The sequence below is a fragment of the Scyliorhinus canicula genome, chromosome 26 (genome assembly GCF_902713615.1).
Source record: "Scyliorhinus canicula chromosome 26, sScyCan1.1, whole genome shotgun sequence".
In the NCBI taxonomy this organism is placed as follows: domain Eukaryota; kingdom Metazoa; phylum Chordata; class Chondrichthyes; order Carcharhiniformes; family Scyliorhinidae; genus Scyliorhinus; species Scyliorhinus canicula.
In genome coordinates this window covers 8,964,471-8,984,820 of record NC_052171.1, presented here as the reverse complement: position 1 = coordinate 8,984,820, position 20,350 = coordinate 8,964,471, and the positions used below count along the sequence as shown (strand labels likewise).

General features: G+C 50.7%; 1 protein-coding gene across 1 annotated transcript in view; it reads left to right on the top strand.

Moving 5' to 3' along the window:
- Positions 1 to 20,350, top strand: part of LOC119957338 (bone morphogenetic protein 1-like) — a 233,737-nt gene that overhangs the window by 6,724 nt on the left and 206,663 nt on the right. The window contains 5 exon segments of the mRNA XM_038785238.1: positions 117 to 269; positions 1,492 to 1,661; positions 2,909 to 3,005; positions 7,195 to 7,340; positions 7,727 to 7,862. Of these exon segments, the coding sequence (XP_038641166.1) occupies positions 117 to 269; positions 1,492 to 1,661; positions 2,909 to 3,005; positions 7,195 to 7,340; positions 7,727 to 7,862 (702 nt within the window).

Sequence of the window (20,350 nt, the reverse complement as noted above, 5' to 3'; positions counted from 1 at the left end):
ATTAAATTGTCTCGTAATTGGGGAGGGGTGGGAAGAATTGGGTACTCTAAAAGATTTTCGAAAAAGAATCTCAAGTCGCTCCCGTTTTGGTTTTTACTTTTCTGTCCCTTCTGCAGCAGAGGTCAAAGTGAAAAAAAACCCTGCTTCCATCAGCAACTCCATCGTACTCAAGAAGGAAGACGTCTCGTTTTTTAAGGTGCCTGACATGGATGTAAAGGGCAAGATTTCACCTCAGCTGTTATTAGCCTCTCAGCGCTTCTTATCCAGAGGTAGGGAGACAGTTCCTGCTGGGGACCGGGTGGGGGCAAAGATGCGTAGGTGATGGGGGGGGGCAGTGTTTGTTAACCCCGCCCATTCCCCTCCCAAAAAAAATAGTGTTAGGAGGCAGTGTCTGTGAACCCCGCCCATTCTTACCCCCGCCTAAAAAATAAATACGCAACAACAACTGTCATTCCTCAAAGCCCTGCTTTAAAGTCCTGAGTTTGAATGACGCTGAGCAGCTGGATTGTCAGACCTGGCTTAGTTTGGCAAAGGTGGGGTGGTCAATGTGGCGATAAGGTTGGCGATTCAGTCGGATGCTACTGTGAGATTTAAGATTGAGAAACCCTGCTCTGGCGTGTGGGGCCATCCAGATTTGGAGTGTGTGTAAGTGTGTGCGTATGTGTTTGTGTGTACGTATGTGTGTGTGTACGTACGTGTGTGTGTACGTACGTGTGTGTGTACGTACATGTGTGTGAGTGCGTATGTGTGTGTGTGAGTACGTACGTGTGTGTGAGTACGTACGGGTGTGTACGTACGTGTGTGAACGATTGTGTGTGTGTGTACGTATGTGTCTACGCATGTGTCTATGTATGTGTGTGTGTACGTACGTGTGTGTACGTACATGTGTGAACATATGTGTGTGTACGTACGTGTGTGTGTACATCCACGTGTGTGTGTACGTACTTGTGAGTACGTACGTGTGTGTGAACGTATGTGTGTGTACGTATGTGTGTGTGTACATATGTGTGTGTACACGTATGTGTGTGAGTACATACGTGTGTGTGAGTACGTACGTGTGTGTGTACGTATGTGTGTATATGTACTGGTAGGAAGATTTCTGTCACTGAAGGTGGTTGCTAGGGCAAAGAATGAATTAAAGACATCCCATAGAAGGTGTATCACACAAGATTAAAGGCTCGCATGGTTCCATCTCCACTTGAATACAATTATACAAAAGTCCAGACTGAATAATGACGTTCAGTTATTGGTCACTCCTCCTGCACCCCGGTGTGGTTTCATATTAAATGGCAAACATGACCGACAGTCCATTTGCCATGGAAATCGATTTGGTTCTTCTGTGGGATTATAAAACTCCTGCTCCCAAGAATCCCAGCTGCTTCACTGTGTGACTGTTAGCTGCTGTGGAGTGCGCCAGTCGGCCTGCACTCGTGCATGTGAGCGTGTTACCGTTGAAATTGCTGCTATAATGACCGCAGGTTGTCTTTGCAGAGGTTGAGCTGTTCAGCCCCTCGCGAGTCTCGGAGCGGGTTCTTCTCCATCTGCTCAAGCACCCGAGCGTCAGCCAGGAGGTGAAGTTTGATGAAAACGACAAGCTGGCTCCAGCGCACTACCTGTACCAGCGGAATCAGCCTGTTGACTACTTCATCCTGGTGCTGCAGGTGGGTTTAGTTCCGAGATCAATTTGGATGAGGAAATATTGAAAGAGGCTCGTGTGGAATATGAACGCCAGCACGGACTGTTTGGGCCGAATGGCCTGTTCCTGTGCGTACGCACATCCTATATAATCCCACGGAAATGGTGGAATGTGGCTTTGAGAGGTCGGAAAATGTGCGAAGGAACGTGAGTGAGTGAGTGTTCTGTTGGAGGCAATAAGGGCACCGGAAGTGCAGGGTTGGATGAGCCAGGGTTGTAAGGAGCAGAGAGAGAGATGGCTGGAGTTCGAGAAGCAGAGGGTGCATCTGGGGGTCAGAAAGCACAACACAATCAGTCGGCGTGGGGCAGTGAGGTGATCTGAATAACAGAAATGTCAGTGTTACCCATGGGGGCAGGTGGAACTTGGGGCAGTGGGCAACAGAGGACGGCTGGCTGTGATATTTCACATGCATGGCAGTCCCACTCCACCCCTCCTGCCAGTGAGCCAACCCTCATCATTGCTGTTTGTCGGGAGTTTCCTGTGTAAATTGGCTGCCTCATTTCCTTACATTGCATGGCGTTTTTGTTTTAAGAAGTGCCCAGTTGTAAAAACAACTTTGGGATTCCCTACGTTTGTGAATATCAGTATGTAAATGCAAGTTATTTTCCAAGAAGGAATTTGAGGGCTCAAATGCATTGCTTATCAGCTGTTACTCGGTGCATGGCTGCATGTGGGACATTGGTGTGCTTCAGTGGTAGCGACCTGGAAACTTGATCTTTCAAGTTTCTGGAAACTTACTGGGCGGCATGGTAGCACAGTGGGTAGCACTGTTACTTCACAGTCCCAGGTTCGATTTCCGGCTTGGGTCACTGTCTGTGCGGAGTCTGCACGTTCTCCCCGTGTCTGCGTGGGTTTCCTCTGGGTGCTCCGGTTTCCTCCCACAAGTCCCGAAAGACATGCTGTTAGGTCATTTGGACATTCTGAATTCTCCCTCTGCGTACCCGAACAGGCGCCGGAATGTGGCGACGAGGGGATTTTCACAGTAACTTCATTGCAGTGTTAATGTCAGCCTACTTGTGACATTAAAAATTATTGGTATTATTGATCTTCGCTAATTAGCAATCTTGAACATTGTTTTTATATATCTTTCTCTTTTGCCATTCCCATGTGCCCCCGTGCATCTAACTGTCTTGGCATGTTGCACTGTGCTGCAAAGTGTTGACGCGTTGATTTTACGATGAAATACCAAAGGAGCATCTTGTGTTTTAACAGGGGCGTGTGGAGGTGGACATCGGGAAAGAGGGTCTGAAGTTTGAGAATGGAGCCTTCACCTACTACGGTGTTCCTGCGCTGACTGTCCCATCCTCTGGTAGGACTGCACGCTCTGCTTATTTCTGGTTTTATTTCTGTTCACGCCCCTTTGTTGACTCTATGTGACCGACTTGTGCACAAAGGCTCAAGATGTGCTTCAGGCTGTTTGCCCACATAGTTTACTTTTTTTTTGTAAAATATTTTTATTCTCCATTTTCACATTTTCTTCAAAATTTACACCCCACAAACAAGCAGTAAACGGTAACAAATGCAAAGTCAATTCCCTTATCAACAACAACGATCCCATCCTCCCACCACCCCAAACAATGACCCCCCTGGCAATATAAGCATCAAATAAAACAAACCCTCCCACGGTGGGACAAACAAAGGAGAGAAAAAAAGGAATCAGGAATCGCCTATGGTCACCGTTGACCTATAGTGTCCTCCCCCACACTCCCCCCAACGTTCAATGTCATCCAATCCCCGAAAGTACCGTAAATGACACCAACGCATTGCAAGCCCACCCCTCCCCCCCCCCCCCCCCCCCCCCCCCCCCCCCCCCCCCACATACACTCACTCCTCCCCTCCACTTCCTCTTACAAAACTCCTCCCCACAACCTCTGTTCCTTCCCCCCAACCTCTGTTCTTCCCCCCCAACTTTCCACCCCGGCTAGACTCATCGGAACTTGTACCGCCGGGCTCCGATGGCCGCAGCCCCTCCCTCCACCTCACTCCCGTTCACTGGCCGTCTTAAACCGGACAGCGTGGAGGCACCCGCTCGGGTCTCTTTCCCCCTTGCCCGGTCCCAGGAAAAACCCAGAAGTCCCCTTTAGCGCACAAACCCCACATACACACCCAAGCCCCAAAGAACCATCATTGCAAGCGAAAGTCCCATCTCTTCCCTTGTCCAAGTAGAAACAACGTAGAACATAGAAAAATACAGCACAGAACAGGCCCTTCGACGCACGATGTTGTGCTGCTTGAAGGTCCCTAATGTTTCCGACTCAACTACTTCCACAGGCAGTGTATTCCATGTCCCCCACTACTCTCTGGGTAAAGAACCTACCTCTGACATCCCCCCCTATATCTTCCACCATTCACCTTAAATTTATGTCCCTTGTAATGGTGTGTTCCACCCGGGGAAAAAGTCTCTGACTGTCTACTCTATCTATTCCCCTGATCATCTTATAAACCTCTATCAAGTCGCCCCTCATCCTTCTCCGTTCTAATGCGAAAAGGGCGTTAGCTCATTCACCAGCCGCAGTGAAAAAATACAGTTGCATGAGGCTACATGACCACTTCTCAATTAAGCCACAGTCCTTCTGCCTTTGCAAACTCCTCCACTCCTTCTGCCGTCCCGAAATAAAAGTCCTTGGATTTGTAGGTCACCCTCAACTTATCTGGGTATACTATGCCGCACTGCACCTTACTGATGTACAGTGCCTTCTTCACCCGGCTGAAGGCAGCCCGCCTACTCGCCAGCTCCACTGTATAGTCCTGGTATATGTGTATACCAGCTCCAGCCCACTGCACCACCCGCTTCTGCTTAGCCCAGCACAGGACCTTCTCCTTCACACTGTACCTACGGAAACACAAAGTTACTACCCTTGGCAACTCACTCTACTTTGGTACAGGCCTCCATGACCAATGAGGCCGATCCAGTTCATATCGAGAGGGATCATCACCCTCCCCAATAGCTTCACCAACATCGCAGCAAAATACTCAGTCGGCCTCGGGCTGTCCACCCCTTCGGTCAGACCCACAATCCTCAGATTCTGTTGCCTGGATCTGTTTTCCAGTCGTCCATTTTGGCTCGCAGACCCTTGTTGATTTCTATCACCTTCCGCATCTCCTTCCCCATTGAGGTATCACCTTGCTCCTGCAACTCCGCCACTGCGCTCAATACCGCCGCCCTCACCGGGGCAATCGCCTCCTTTACCAGCACTTTCAACACCGCCCCCATCTCCTTCCTCATCAACTCCATGTGCTTTGTGAACTGCCTTTCGAGTTCTGCGGCCATCACCGTAGTCATTTCTTAAGCCGGGGGCAATACGGCCTCCCCTGGTGCTCCAGCCTCCACTTTTCTTCCCCTCCTCGCGGTGACCTTTCCACTCCCCGGCGGACTTTCAGCCGCTTTTTTTTAACTTGTTTTCGACATTTCCCTTCACTGTGCCTTCTCCCTGCTTTTGCCGCCTCTGTTGTCCCTGGGACCGGGCGTTAAACCCCAAAAATGCCGTTCCCGAACAGGAACCCTCCAATGTGCGCTGCCTCCTGCCCGCCATCGCCCGCCCACATAGTTTACTTGCGGGAAGAGAAACTCATTTGATAAAAATAATTGGTAACGGGTGGCATGGTGGTTAGCACCGCTGCTTCACGGCGCCGAGGTCCCAGGTTTGATCCTGGCCCCGGGGCACTGCCCATGTGGAGTTTGCACATTCTCCCCGTGTTTGCGTGGGTTTTGCCCCCACAATCCAAAGATGTGCAGGGTAGGTGGATTGGCCGCGCTAAATTGCCCCTTCATTGGAAAAAATGAATTGGGTACTCTAAACTTATTTTTAAATAATTCCACCGGGAATCCATGCAGCCCCAGTACTTCGCCCGTTTGCATCTTCCCTACTGCCGTCGGAATTTCTTCAATCCCTACTGTCTCCTCCAACCCTGCCTATCCTACTCCTCCAATGTGGGATACTCCAGCCCCATCAAAAGCTCCCCCATATCCGACTCATCCCCCGGGGGCTAGGACCTATGCAATCTCTTATAAAACTTCTCAACTATCCTATTCATCTGCTCCGGTGCAACCACCAGCTACCTCCTCCCATCCCGGATCTGAACAATCTCCCGGGAAGCCGCATGCTGGAAGAGCTGTCCCGCTAGCAAGCCACTGGCCGTCTCTCCATATTTGTACACCACACCCTTTGCCCACCTCACCCGGTGTACCGCTTTCCCAGTAGACAAAAGGCCAAACTGCGTCTGCAGTTTCTTCCTACTGCCAATAGTTCCGGAGTGGGATCCTCCATATACTTTCCGTCAATTCCCAGAATTTAGTCAACCAACCGTTGCCGCTCCTCTCTTGCCTCCTTATCCACCTGAGCCTTAAACAAAATGGTCTCGCCCCCCACCACCGCCTTCAACTCCTCCCAAACCGACGGCGAGACCTCCCCATTTTTATTCCACTTTCCTCATCCCCTGCAACAAAGATCTCCCCATAATAAGTCAGTCAAATCCTTAAATATATTTTTATGCACTGACGAGAAAAAGGAATACTCACTGCCCCTGGATGCAAGAACCGCCCCATCCCATCTCCTTCATAAACGGTGCCAACACCCACCCCGGCCCCCCATTGAGTGGCAGAACTGGCTCGAGGAGCTGAATGGCCTCTTCCTGTTCTTGCATGTCTGCGTGGGTTTCCTCCAGGTGCTCCGGTTTCCTCCCACAAGTCCCGAAAGATGTGCTGTTAGGTGAATTGGACATTCTGAATTCTCACTCTGTGTACCCGAACAGGCGCCGGAATGTGGCGACTAGGGGCTTTTCACAGTAACTTCATTGCAGTGTTAATGTAAGCTGACTTGTGACACTAATAAAGATTATACTTATTATTATTCCCGCTCCCCTGGGTCTGCAAGTCCTTTGGATCTGCATTGTTTCCAGCTTTTCCCCATTTCATAAGTATCTCGTTCTCCAGGCATACTGACATCACCCTGCCGCCGTTTGCTCCATTCACTGAATCTATTAATGTCTTTTAGTATAATTGTCTGTTTCCGCCTACGCTGTTGCTGATGGGATACGTGGCTTTCCATCCCATCATCATCATTAAAAAATAGTGAATAGTTGAGGACCCAACACCATTCCTTGTGGGTGCTAGTCCCACCCTGCCAGCTAGAGCAAGTCTTCTCTCTCCTGCTGCTTATCCGATTTCCTCAGCAGGTCAATAATTTCCCAGTCAATTCAATTTGAGGCTCTGAATTAAGAGCTTAATATGAAAGCGTGTAGGTTCCCCTTATAAGTGCGGCTCAGGGATTCATAATGAAAACACAAAGATGAGGATGGATAATTTGACTTTTAAGGTGGAGTTGAATGACATCCATATATCTTTGATCCAGTTACCTCCTGCCCACTAATCCACATGCACTTGGTCTAAACTCTCCATTGTGAGACGGAAACGACTAGTACAATTGATGTATTCGTGACAGAACCTGCGTGATTTCTGAGCTGTACAATTAGCCATCATTCAACTCTCATTTCCTCAGTTCACCAATCGCCAGTTGCTGGCGTCAAGCGGAGTCGGTGTGACCCGTTCCCCGGGGACCTCTTGGAATCTGGCGATGACGCTAGCCTTTCCACGTACAGCCCTGACTACACTGTGCTAGCACTAAATGACCTCCAGGTTCTGAAGGTAAGGCCGTGGATGAGGAAGGCGAAGAGGAGACAGAGCGAGTGAGATAAAAGTGTACAATGTTGCACATGCGCAGCGAGGTTGGGTAGGGGTGCTGGTGTGGGGGAGATGGACGGTCAGTCCTCCTCTTAAAAGGAGAAATACAAATCAGATTCCAGGTAAAACTTCCCGACGGAACTGTTCTTTCTCATTCTGATACCGTGACCAGCTGGTTATAGAATTATACCTGAAGCCTGTAACGGAATTTGTGTTGTGAACATCGGTCGGAATAAGTTGACGATTTTGCTGCCTCTGCCCATTATCGTTCACCGCTCTTCAAATACGGCAATCACGGCTGCCACTGATTCCGGCTTTTAATGTGTGCTTTTTTTTTGTCTGCCCCTCAGATTACTCGGCTTCAGTACTCAAATGCAATTATGGCCTCGAGAATACACGACGCTTCACCGTCACCAGATAACTTTGAACTCAAAGTGATGCCCAGGAGCCAGGCGAAGTATCTGAAAGACCAAAACTCTTCCACAAGTGAGTGTTGTCTTTTTAGTTGATTTGGCTGGGTTAGAGGAGAGGTGAAATCGCGAAATGTCCAAACTGGCTTGAACAAAGCCAAAGTCCTGAGCTTCGAGCGTCCGCAAGCCAAGAACCTCACCAAAGGCAGACACGCCGTTTAAAATTACCGACTGCAGGATCAAGAGATGGATGTTGGAGACGAGGTAAAAGGGGCTGTCAACTATCTCGAGTGCTGAGAGGCAGGAAGGTCAGTGAGGAATTGGGAATGGTTATGAGGGAATCATTGGACTGAGAGGAGTTGTCAATGGATTGGGATACGGCGCTTGTATTCTGAACTGGTGCAGGCAACATCTGGCCCATTAGTTTTGCACCCTTTCTGTATAAAATCATGGAATTAATTATCAGTAATGAATTGCAAGGTGGGTCTGCACAATAATCGCCCAGTAAATAGGGAACCTGGATTCAGTAAGAGAGAGTTGCCGCTTCGGTCACATTCCTGGCTCTCCTGAGGGAGTAATAACCCAAGTGGGCAGCACGGTAGCACAGTGGTTAGCACTGTCGCTTCGCAGTGATGGGGTCGCAGGTTCGATTCCCGGCTTGGGTGACTGTCTGTGCGGAGTCTGCATGTTCTCCCTGTGGCTTCATGGGTTTCCTCCGGGTGCTCCGGTTTCCTCCCACAAGTCCCGAAAGACATGCTTGTTAGGTGAATCGGACATTCTGAATTCTCCCTCTGTGTAACCGAACAGGCGCTGGAGCGGGTGCTCCACACCATAGAACATTACAGCGCAAGAGAGGCCCTTTGTCCCTCGATGTTGCGCCGACCTGTGAAACCCCTCTAAAGCCCATGTACACTATTCCCTTATCGTCCATATGTCTATCCAATGACCATTTGAATGCCCTTAATGTTGGCGAGTCCACTACTGTTGCAGGCAGGGCATTCCACGCCCTTACTACTCTGCTACTCTCTGAGCTTAGCATTGGACGGGGGTGGATTACTATATATAATTTAACCTCCTTTACTTGGATCTCATTGGAAACTGGTCAAATTTGCAGACAATGCCAAACTAGGAACAGCAGGACCAGAGGAAGTGGATTAGAACGTGCAGAACACAGAACGAAGTGTGTGGCTGGGCCGAATAGTGGCCGATAGATATTTGTAACGCAAGTAAATCGTAAAATGCAACAGAAATGTGCCGGGGGAAATGGACGACATGAATAGTCCATGAACATTGTGGAAGTGGCCAGGGTGAAGATATACCAGGTTCGGCCGATGCGACACTAAATGTACAGAAGGCGAAATGAGCAAAGCTCAACAGACTGTTGATAGTGGATAGTTTGGAGAAATCGGGTGTGTTCTCCAAGGAGAAGAGACAGTTGAGAGTGGATTTGATCGAGTTGTTCTGGACAGAGTCGATAGGGAGAGACTGTTCCCATCGGTGGAAAGAGTGAGTGTGCACAGATTGAAGGTGATTGGCAAAAGAAGCAATGGCGACACAAGGGAAAAACTTTTTTATACAGCGAGTGGTTAGGATCAGGCATATGTACCGCCCGAGAGGGGTGGAGGCAGCTCAATCGAGAACTTCAAAAGAGAACTGGATCCCTATCTAGAGAGGACAGATTTGCAGGGCCTCAGGGGAAAGGCATTAGGTGAGTTGCTCTTGCAGAGAATGGCCGCCTCCTGTGATTCTGCTCACCGAGGCCTGGGGAAGACAGTTAGGTGCCTGAGGCAGTGCAGAGAACGTGTAATGAGGCCGGAGCTGTCCTCAGGAGTTACAAGGAAAGACTGGAACTGATTGGGCTTCTCGACCAGGGAATGAGGTGTCTGAGGTAGTTGTGTAGGACAAATAACCAGATTATTGCGGGAATGGAAATGGCAACTCTGCTGTGGTACTCCAAATCAAACCGCGAGAGAGAACAAGGGAAGGTCGTCAGAGGCAGGTTTGGAACTGATAATCGGGAGCTTGTTCACACAGGGATGCATGTCTGGAAAGTACATCGAGATGGAGGAGAGCAAGTGGAAACGTTGATGCTACGACAGGGAAATTTAGCACCTCTAGAAGGATGAGTTAAAGTAGAAACTAAATATACCACGTCACTTGTAACGGTGTGACCCATTCTCTGTGTCTTGCCCATTATAATTTACGCACTGGATCTCCAGTTGTTGCAGAAACTGGCATTCCTTCATTGTCGTCCCATTTCTTTCACCAAGAGAAAACCCTGGCAAATCTCTACGGCCATTTGGATTTTGGAGAGAGAAATAGAAAGAAAAGAAATAGAAAGAAAGGAGGAACAAAAGAGAGAGAGAATTGAATGCTATTCATCGTCAGATAACTGAGACCCTAGCTGCTTTTACCCACGTTTATACTCTCGACAGTGCCGCAGACAGGCGTGCATGCTTCAGATCTCACTCGGGGTATCTCAGCCGGTGAACGGCAATCCTTTTAAAGCACTTTCTTCTTCTCTTTTTCTCGTGTCCTCATCAGGTACCAGCAGAAGTAAACCGCAAACCAGCGAGGCAGACAGCCCGGAAAGGAATGCTGGAGTCTAGCAGAGGAGAGTGTCCGAGGGTGCCTTTCATCTCTGCCTCCAAAGCCCGCCCCACTTCAGTGAGCTGTGAATGTACTGTGCTAGTGCCCGGCTGGAGCTAGGGCCATCCATTTGCTGGACAAACTAAATCTTTGCAGTGTGGGTTTGGGGAGGGTTGGAGAAACGGACATTCTAATTTTGGTACACATTAAGCACTGGGAAAAGTAGTGGTGTATATAATACTAAGAAGACTAACCCTGACTAATTCCTCAGATAGGACACGTTCTGTCATTTTTAGACTTTGAAGGGTTCAAATTGTTGTAATCTGTGGCAGACAAAAAGATTTACCATCCATGGCCTGTGGGTTCTAATGCAGTCACTTGGAGATGACAGAATGAAGACAAACGTTCAAGCAATATTGGATGTGAATATACCGCAGGTTTTGTCTCTTAACGCCACAACTAAGGTTAATTCCATTTATAGTAAAACCCCAATTCGTAAATTATCCCCGGGTTTCTTGTCATTAGCTTGAAAACCTTTTCAGTCCATTCCGTAAGTTGGAAGTTGTGGATTTCTGCAGTGCCTGTTAGCACCTCAGGACGTCCCAAAGTGCTTTTGAAGTTGCACAGCGAGTCGCGACGGACGGCAGTGTGACAATGACTGGACAATCTGCTTTACTGATTGTGGGACGGTTGATAAAACTGGGCAAGATCATCAGTGAGAACTCCCTGCTCTTCCTCGCAATAGTACAGTGGGATTTCCTACACCCATCTGCGAACACAGGCGGGGAGGTCAGTTTGACATCTCCCTCGGTACTTGCACTGGGGTGTCAGCCGAGATTATGCTGTAAGGCCTGTGGTTTTGCACCTGACGATATTTTAATAATGTGCCACTGAGTCATAAGACTTGGAAGCACACACATTTTATTCCCCAACTCCGAATCTTAGCAATAGTTCTTAACTTGGATAATACTGGGCTGAAAGCAGGGTGTTCCACTTTGCTGCACTCGGTCAGAATGATCTCGGAGGCCAAGCACAATTCAGGTCCACACACCAACAAGAATTAGAGTCTTCAGGCGACCAGGGAGGAAATTCAACTGTCGAAACAAGGCAGTGGGGTTTTTTTCAACCTTTAGAAGTGTCGCAATGTCAGCACGACCCTCTGTGACCTTACTGACAACCAGAAAAGGTGTTTCGTTATTGACCAGACAGTATTGTGTACTCCAACTGGTGCTCTCACAGCGATCTGAATCCCCCATTAATCGGCTTTGAGATTCGACATGGCGGCTGTTGGTTGCTTGGTCGGACAGAGCTTGACTATTTCTGGGCGGGGTCGGGGCATTTCTTTGTTGAAGCTTTACATCGTGCACTCGTCAGAACAATTTGCAAGAATACCAATGTCAGGGGGAATGAACTTTATACCATTTGGGAAGAGAGTGCTGATTGGTTGCCAAGTGGACTGTGATTGGTAGAGAGGCGTTGCGATAGAGATTGTACCACGCATTCCTGATGAGTGTCAGATGAAAAGCTTTGACAAAAAGTGCATTTTTTTTCAGCAATTCTCCAATAATTAAGACGCAAGGGGTGGGTGGGGGGGGGGCTGGGGGGAAGGATCAGGAAAAACTCTTCGGGTCTCCGGGTTCATCCCTTTCCTATTCCCTTGCAATCTGGTACCAGGGCTGCATCTTGTGTCTCCCTCATGCTTTTGAGTTCGCTCCCTACCTACCCAGTGGGAAATATTCCACTGAAGGCCGCCCGATTCATTTGATTCACCCAGGAGTCAGCTGAACGATTACTGCACCCTGTTTCGTAACAAGGGTTCCTCAAAAATAAGTGCCATCTCTGTTGGAGTGAATGGTGCACGCTTTGGAAAAAACGGTCAGTGACAATGACGGGGCAGGATTCTCCGATAATCGGCGCAATGGCCGGGACCCGGCGCCAAAAACGGTGCAGATCACTCCGGCGTCGGGCCCCCCAAACGTCGCAAATTCTCTGGGCCCGAATGGGCTAGCAGCGGCGTGACACCATTCGCGACGGCGTCACCCGCTGTGGATGTGGCGCGTCACTTGACGCCGGGCAGCGTAATCAACGCCGCTCTGCGTCACAGCACAAAAGACGGCCTGCCCCGCCCCACCCCGCCGAAAGATCTCCAAACATGGCCTTCCGCCGCGCAGCCCCGAGGTTCCAGGAGCGCGACATCGAGGCCTCGCCTCAGCCGGCGCCTGTGGAGGGAGGTGGCAGAGGCCATCAGCGCTGTGGCTGTGACACCGAGGACAGGCACCCAGTGCCACAAGAAGGTCAACGACCTCGTCAGGGCAGCCAGGGTGAGTGTGGCCCCCCCACGGTGAGCGGCACACCCCCATGTGCAACTAACCCTAACCCTGACTCTACCCCTGACTCTACCCTAACCCTAATGTGTTGCGACCTCTGCCAATATATGCGCAACCGCTGTCGTGCAGTCATATACCTTTCAAACACTGTTGCCCTTTACCCCTGCCGCCCACCCCCCACAGGAGAAGCGTGCACACAACAACAGGGAGCCTCAGAGGACTGGTGGGGGCACATCTGATGAGAGACCACTCTCCGTCCATGAGGAAAGGGCCCTGGAACTGGCAGGCGGACCTGAGGACTGGGAGGTTGCCGGTGCAGAGGTCGGGGGCCCGCCAGAAAGTGAGCCACCCACGGCCCTTCCCCCTCCCCCATATGCCCCCTCCCCCATATCCCCTCTCCCCCATATCCCCCGATCACCGCCTGTGTGTCTAACCAAGCGTGCTGTATTGTGTTTTGCAGGACCAAAAGTCGAGGCACCCGTCCCCACGGATGCCGACCGCCTGCAGGATGCCCAGGGTGGCCACGAGAGAGGGAGACCCGGCCCCTCTGGCATGTGACGCCCGCAGGCCCCCCCAGGGCGGCCACGAGAGAGGGAGAGACCCGGCCCCTCTGGCATGCGACGCCCGCAGGCCCCCCCCAGGGAGGCCACGAGAGAGGGAGAGACCCGGCCCCTCTGGCATGCGACGCCCGCAGGCCCCCCCAGGGAGGCCACGAGAGAGGGAGAGACCCCGCCCCTCTGGCTTGTGACGCCCGCAGGCCTCCCCAGGGCAGCCACGGGAGAGGGAGACATGGAGCACCACGGAGACGACACCCGCGTCTCATGTGGGTGCAGCAACGCAGGCGTGTGACACCCAGCGACGAGGGGAGCAGCCACAGGCCCCCGTCGCAGCCGAGCCAGGACACCCCTACCCAGGACACCCCTACCCAGGATAACCCAACCCAGCACACCCCTACACAGGACATTGCCACACATGAGACTGGACGACAGGACAGTGACACACAACGGACGGGTGGAGACAAGGCGCCACCCCAGGGGATCATGGACTCGGTGTCTGATGATGCGCACGACACAACACCACTGCTTTCTCCAACACCCTCCACCATTGCAGAGACACTCACCTCGGTTGGGCACTTTAGCGATGAGGCTTCTGGTACACTCACTGGTGCGCAACAACACTGCCGTACCGGTACAGCAGGTGGAGGTAGGAGCAGCTGAGGAGCCGGAAGGTCGGAGGGCATCCTGGCGCAAGCGAAGATCTGCCGCCCAGACGGGTCCCGGGTTCCTGGAGTTACCACATCCCACCCATAGACCCGATGCAGCCACCAAATCTGGGGCGAAGGAAGAGGATGATGGCTGGCTTGCGGCGGCTGCAGACGCAGCTGGAGACCACCCGCGTCCAGGAGCTGGGAGTGGTGCCCGTCATGCATGCCACCCAGGCCGAAACCGCACGGGTGGCGTCAGCGGTGGAGGCAATGGGTGCGACCATCAGCACTGGTTGACGCTGTTAAATACCTGTCTTGACCCATGGTCACGTCGGCGGGACTTCGGTCCATCCGGCCGGGAGAATACGGGCAGCACCGGGACCCATAGCCTCCCGCCGGCCCCCACCATTCTCCGGGCGGTGGGATTGGTGCCACGCCGACTTTTTGCCGGTCGGAGAATTTGGGACACGGCGGGGGCGGGATTGACGCGGCCCCGGGCGATTCCCCGACCCAGGGGGGGGGTTGGAGAATCCTGCCCCCACGGTCTTTTCTTTTTGAGGGATAAATCTTGACCAAGGAAACTCCCAACTCTGGAAAGCTGCATGCAATCTTCCAGATCAACTTGAGAGGTGGCGACACCTCTAACAGTAGGAAACCTGCCCCAAGCCTGGTTGTGAAGAAGACAATGGGGAGAGGATGCTTCGAGTAGAGATGGTTTATTGCAGAGCATGCGTCTCATGCTAACACTTTCACACCCACTGTTGGCTGACTCTTCATATACACATCTGAATATAAATGACTAACCAACACCCAACACCTGATGGCCCCATTACCGTAAACCTCGAGCTGTTAACAGGACCTATTGAATACTAACCCAGTGAGGATTCCTTAAATCCTGCATTGGCCGACATTATCAGACTCCCAAGTGTCTGTAGTGGGACATTTATCTTAATTGGGTTCACTATTTCCAGTATGCAGGGAGTACATGTGAGAGAGTGCTATTAAAGCAAGTATATTCATCGAACCGTGCATTTCTACCTCCATTAACAATGAGAAGCCCTGAATTCTCTCGGCTCTTTTGGGAGTCGTGGACCTGGCTTTGCACCGCCGCGTGCTGCAGCGAATGTGATCCATCGCCGCAGGGAGAAACTGTTTTGCGGTGAAAGATCTGGCCGTGCTGTAGTATAGAGCTTATGGCACCGACTGCGCAGCCAAGAGATCGCGGTGTTTGAGTCAGACCAGGGCGCGGCGAGAAGAGTCATAGAGGTCTACAGCTCAGAAAAGACCCATAGTGTCCACACCGGTCAAAATCGACCATCTCAGCATTCTGATCCCATTTTCCAGCACTTGCCTTGTTTCTCAACTCCTTCCGAAGCGATTGCAGCACCTTGACCCAAAGAAAACCCAATGCTGCGTGGAGTTTGGGGTTAGGCGCAGCCATTCAGGTCCCAATGCTGCGTGGAGTTTGGGGTTAGGCGCAGCCATTCAGGTCCCAATGCTGCGTTGGAGTTTGGGGTTAGGCGCAGCCATTCAGGTCCCAATGCTGCGTTGGAGTTTGGGGTTAGGCGCAGCCATTCAGGTTATTTCCTGCATCCCGAACGGAATTTTCAAACAGAATCGGGCTGGCAGATGGGCTTAGACTTCACCGCACTTTGCATTGTTCGGGTGTAATATTTGCTGCGCAGAATGATCCCGCCTCTGATTTCCAAAGAGCTTTTAGACCCCATCCCCTCACTTCCACCCCCATTATTGAATGGTTCAACAGAAAAGGAAACCCAGCAATAAATAAGAGCTCCAGTTTAATTGAGGCTCTGGTGTACTGCATTCCAGAAAGAAACCCATACGATTGGGGGGAAAGAAGGGGGTGAATTCAGCTATTCTGCAAAGACATGGGTGAGGGATCAGGCTACAGCATTGTAATGTTGATCCTCTTGGCTCTTACGCCCATCAAGTGAGGGTCTTGACTGGAGAAGGTTTGAATTCACCTTGTTGCTTCTGTGTTTTCAGTCCAGTGGGCAATTGTGAAGTGTCCCTGCATCTCTTGTGGAGCCCACTCAGCAAGTGGGGATGGGAGATATTGTTGAAAGTTGTTTTCAGCTAAAAGCCCTCACAAGGAAACCAAAACGGAGAGCTGCCACTTTCCGATCAGATAGTCACTTGCTGTCTGGTTGGCTTTTCTGAGTTTGTACTACCGTTTAGGTATATTCACGATGCAAGCAGTGCGCTGCTGGTCAGGGCTGACGTGTAAACTACAACAAGTCTTACTCGAAGCAGTGCCTCTCTCACGACTGCTGGCGAGGCCGGTGTCTTCAGTGAAAGGTTTCGCTGCCTCGCTAAGGTTACCTCTGAAACAATAGCCTTCCAGTATTTCTGTTTGAAGGCTGGTATTGTATCCTGCCGTCCCACCGTGAGCTTCTGACACACAAGCCCCCCCCCCCCCCCCCCCATGGTTGAATAGCCTCACCTTATGGCTACCTGGCCACCTGGGTGAGGTGAGAGAAACCAATCCCAGAGGTAGTCAGGAGAGCTGGATAGCAACTGAACTGAAAAGACAAAGTGCAGATGACCATGACGGTAACGATTTAAAACAGGACGAGAATGTGGCGAGGTGCTTCCAGTCAGATTTCCTTTCTCTCTCCCTTTCTTTCTCTTGTTTCAGTCATCTCTTTCTCTGTCACACTCGCTTAAACACTCATACTCAATCTCACACATTCTCTCTCCACACTCACATTCTCTCACACACACACACACACACTTACCCTCACATGCTCTCCTCATTCTCACATTCTCTCCGCACTCACACTCTCAGATTTTTTCTCTCTCGCACACTCTCACACTCAGCCACACACACTCACTCACTCACACACTCTCCCTCTCATGCACTGTCACTCTCTCTCACACTCTTTCTCTCGCTCTCACATTCTGTCTCACACACTTTCTCTCTCACACTTTTTCTCACACATACACATTCTCTCCCTCTCATACACTCCCTGCCACACACTCTCTCTCACTCTCTCACAATCTGTCCCTCACACACTTTCTCGCTCACTCACTCTCCCTCCCCCTCTCTCTCTCGTCTGTCTTCTTTTCTCTTCCTCTGTGAGGTTTCAGCTGCCTGCATTAAACACATTGTCCAACGTGATGTACTTCTTAAAACACGTCTGGAGTGATTTAGAAAATTCTGTTGATTTACCGAAGATTTTCGGGGGGAAATGGATGTGCTAAATGATTTCTACCGCAATCGAATGCTATGTTTATTATAAACACTTGGTTGTGTCCCAGTTTCTCCACTAGAGCTTCTGAATCAAGAAGCAATCATCAGGTTTCAGATGAATGATTTAGAGGATTACTTTGTGCACTCGTGTTTCATATTACAAAAATTTACATTAAATTGTGTAACCTCTGGTACATAGTCTTAATCACATTTCCAGGTAAATTGTGTAACCTCTGGTACATAGTTTTAATCACATTCCAGGTCAATATTTTTTAAGAATTGAAATGAAAAGGTACCTGTCATTTGTATGTACATTTATATTGTAATATTACAGATATATATTTAAAAGAGAAAATGGGTCTGTCTTGTGTTGTATTGAACTGATGAACATTAGATTGAACGGTCAGTTTAACGAATAAAAGAAAAACTCTTGGTATAGAGGTGCATTATATTCTGTGAAGGGAGCAACTTGGAGCCTGGACTCTCGTCTCTCAAAGGCTGTATGATCTCTTGTCTCTCTCTCTCTCTCTCTCCTCTCTCTCTCTCTCTCTCTCTCTCTCTCTCTCTCTCTCTCTCCCAGAGCCTTATACAGCCTCAGAAGTATATCCCTGACCTTGTATTCTAGCCCTCTTGACATGAATGCTAACATTGCATTTGCCTTCCTAACTGCCGACTGAACCTGCACCTTAACCTTAAGAGAATCGTGAACAAGGACTCCCAAGTCCCTTTGTGCTTCTGATTTCCTAAGCATTTCCTCATTTAGAAAATAGTCTATGCCTAAATTCCTCCTTCCAAAGTGCATAACCTCACACTTTTCAACATTATATTTCATTTGCCACTTCGTTGCCCACTCTCCTAGCTTGTCCAAATCCTTCTGCAACCCCCCTGCTTCCTCAATACTTCCTGTCCCTCTGTATCATCTGAAAACTTTGCAACAGTGCCTTCAGATCCTTCTTCCAGCAGCTCTTTACTCCCTCAACCTAGTATAGCTGGCAGGTTATTTGGCCATGTTGGGCATCACATCTGTCACATTCTCATCCAGACGTGTGCTCACTTGAATGTTTACCTGTGCGCTTCCCAGTGCAGGAAAGGGGGTGGCGTCGTTGAGTCATGGGCGCACGGGTCAATCTCCGTCCTCCTTAATGAAGGAGGAGCTACCACCCCAATTCAGGTAAGTTGGCACAGCTGAGGCATTGAATTGTGGGCCTCGATATCTGCATGGCGCTGATGCTATCGGCAGCATCGAAACACTTGCTTCCCATCTCTTTCTTGATCGGGACTCGAGGGGCACTGAAACGTGTATCAGCAGACTGCCGAGATTTAACATCTACATTTTGAACTGGGTGCTGCTCGGCTTTGTAAACAGATACCACGACTTTCCTCACACTTCTGAGCTTGCTGTCGCTTAACTGTGGCTTTCCAATCAACCTCACCTCCTCCTGCTTTCCCGATCCCCACAGTGTGTTCAACCTTTTAACATCGGAATGCAACTTTATTTTCCTCTCTTCCTGGAGGCATCGATCCCACGTCTAACCTTTTCAACAAAGAGCAGGGTGTTGCCATATACTGGGCGCAGTTGAATTAGATGTTGCTATAATAATCCGGCTGAAGTTGGAAAGTTGATGCTCCATATAAATCATGTCACTGGTGATTGCAGTCAAGGGTTTCTATATATTCTCGGGAGTGATGCAGTTCGAGCCTGCATTTTCCTTGGCTGTAATATGACCTGAAGCTCAGTATTGAACGCCAAAGGTTTTGCTCTATTGGGCGGTACGGTGGTGCAGTGATTAGCATTGCTGCACCCCGGGTCACTGTCCGTGTGGAGTTTGCACATTCCCCCCCGTGTCTGTGTGGGTCTCGCCCCCACAACCCAAAGGTGTGCAGGCTAGGTGGATTGGTCACATTGTCCATTAATTGGAAAATTTAAAAAAAATGTTTTGCTCTGGGACTTCCGGTGGCGGCGATGCTCGTGTGAGCCGCACATTCGGCGGGCTCTCACTCCGGCGGGGCTTTAGGGCTGATTCCCCGCGATAGCGGGACCACGGAGCGGAAAAAATGCGGCCGCGAAAGTGCTGGAGAGCGGGCTGCAATCGATGGAACCATGGGAGTCCAGGAAGTAGAGGAGGAGAGAGAGAAAGAGACAGAGGCAAGGAGCAGAGGAAGCTGACCTGGAACTTAAGATGGCGGACACACGGACCTTTCTTGCTCCAAGAGAAGAAAAACAGGTTTGGAGTCGCTGAAGCAGGACAACTTGGACCCACTTCAGATGCTCAAGAGGTAAAAGTTAAGGAGCTGGGAGAAGGAAGGCGGCAGCGAAAGTGCTGAGGAGCGGGCTGCGGCACATGGAACAGCAGGAGTCCAGAAGGCAGGAGAAAAAGGGACAGAGGCAAGGACCTGAAGAAAATTACCTGGGACCTAAGATGGCGGACACACGGACCCCGGACTCAGCAATCCAGCTGGCGCTGGATAACATGCTCCAGGTAATGAAGTCCAGTTTTGAAGCGCTGAAGCGAGACAGCTTGGACCCAATCCAGAAAGCGGTGGATCAGCTGAGCCAGAGGCTGGATGCGCAAGATGTTAAAGTTAAGGAGCTGGGAGAGGCGATGGAGGACCAGGCGGATGCGCAGACGGTTGCGGCGCTAGAAGTTGACAGGCTGAAAGAGCGGCAGAGAAGACTGTTGGACAGAGCGGAGGAGCTGGAGAATAGAGTCCGCAGGAACAACCCGAGGATGGTCGGCCTCCCGGAGGGGGCTGAGGGAGCTGATGCCGCAGCGTTTGTAGCAGACCTATTGATGCAGCTGATGGGGCCCGAAGCTTTTCCGCGACCGCCGGAGCTGGAGGGGGCACACAGAGTGCAGGGGCGGCCGGGCGGACCCCCCCTCGCCCGATGGTGATTAGGTTCCACAGGTTCGTGGACAAGGAGCGGGTGCTGCGGTGGGCAAAGAGCGGCAGGAGCAGCACGTGGAATAACGGTGTTCTCCGCATTTATCAGGACCTAAGCCAGGAGGTGGCTCGGCGGCGAGCAGCCTTTAAGAATGTCAAGGAGGTGCTGTTCAAGAAGCACGTGAAGTTTGGTCTGCTGTTCCCGCCTCGTTTATGGGTCACGCACCAGGGTCAACACCACTACTTCTCCGAGCCTGAAGAAGCGATGGATTTTGCAAGGGATCAGGGGCTGGTCCCGAAAAGAGGCCCCACGGATGCGAATTAGGGCCCGAGGATTACCGTGGGAA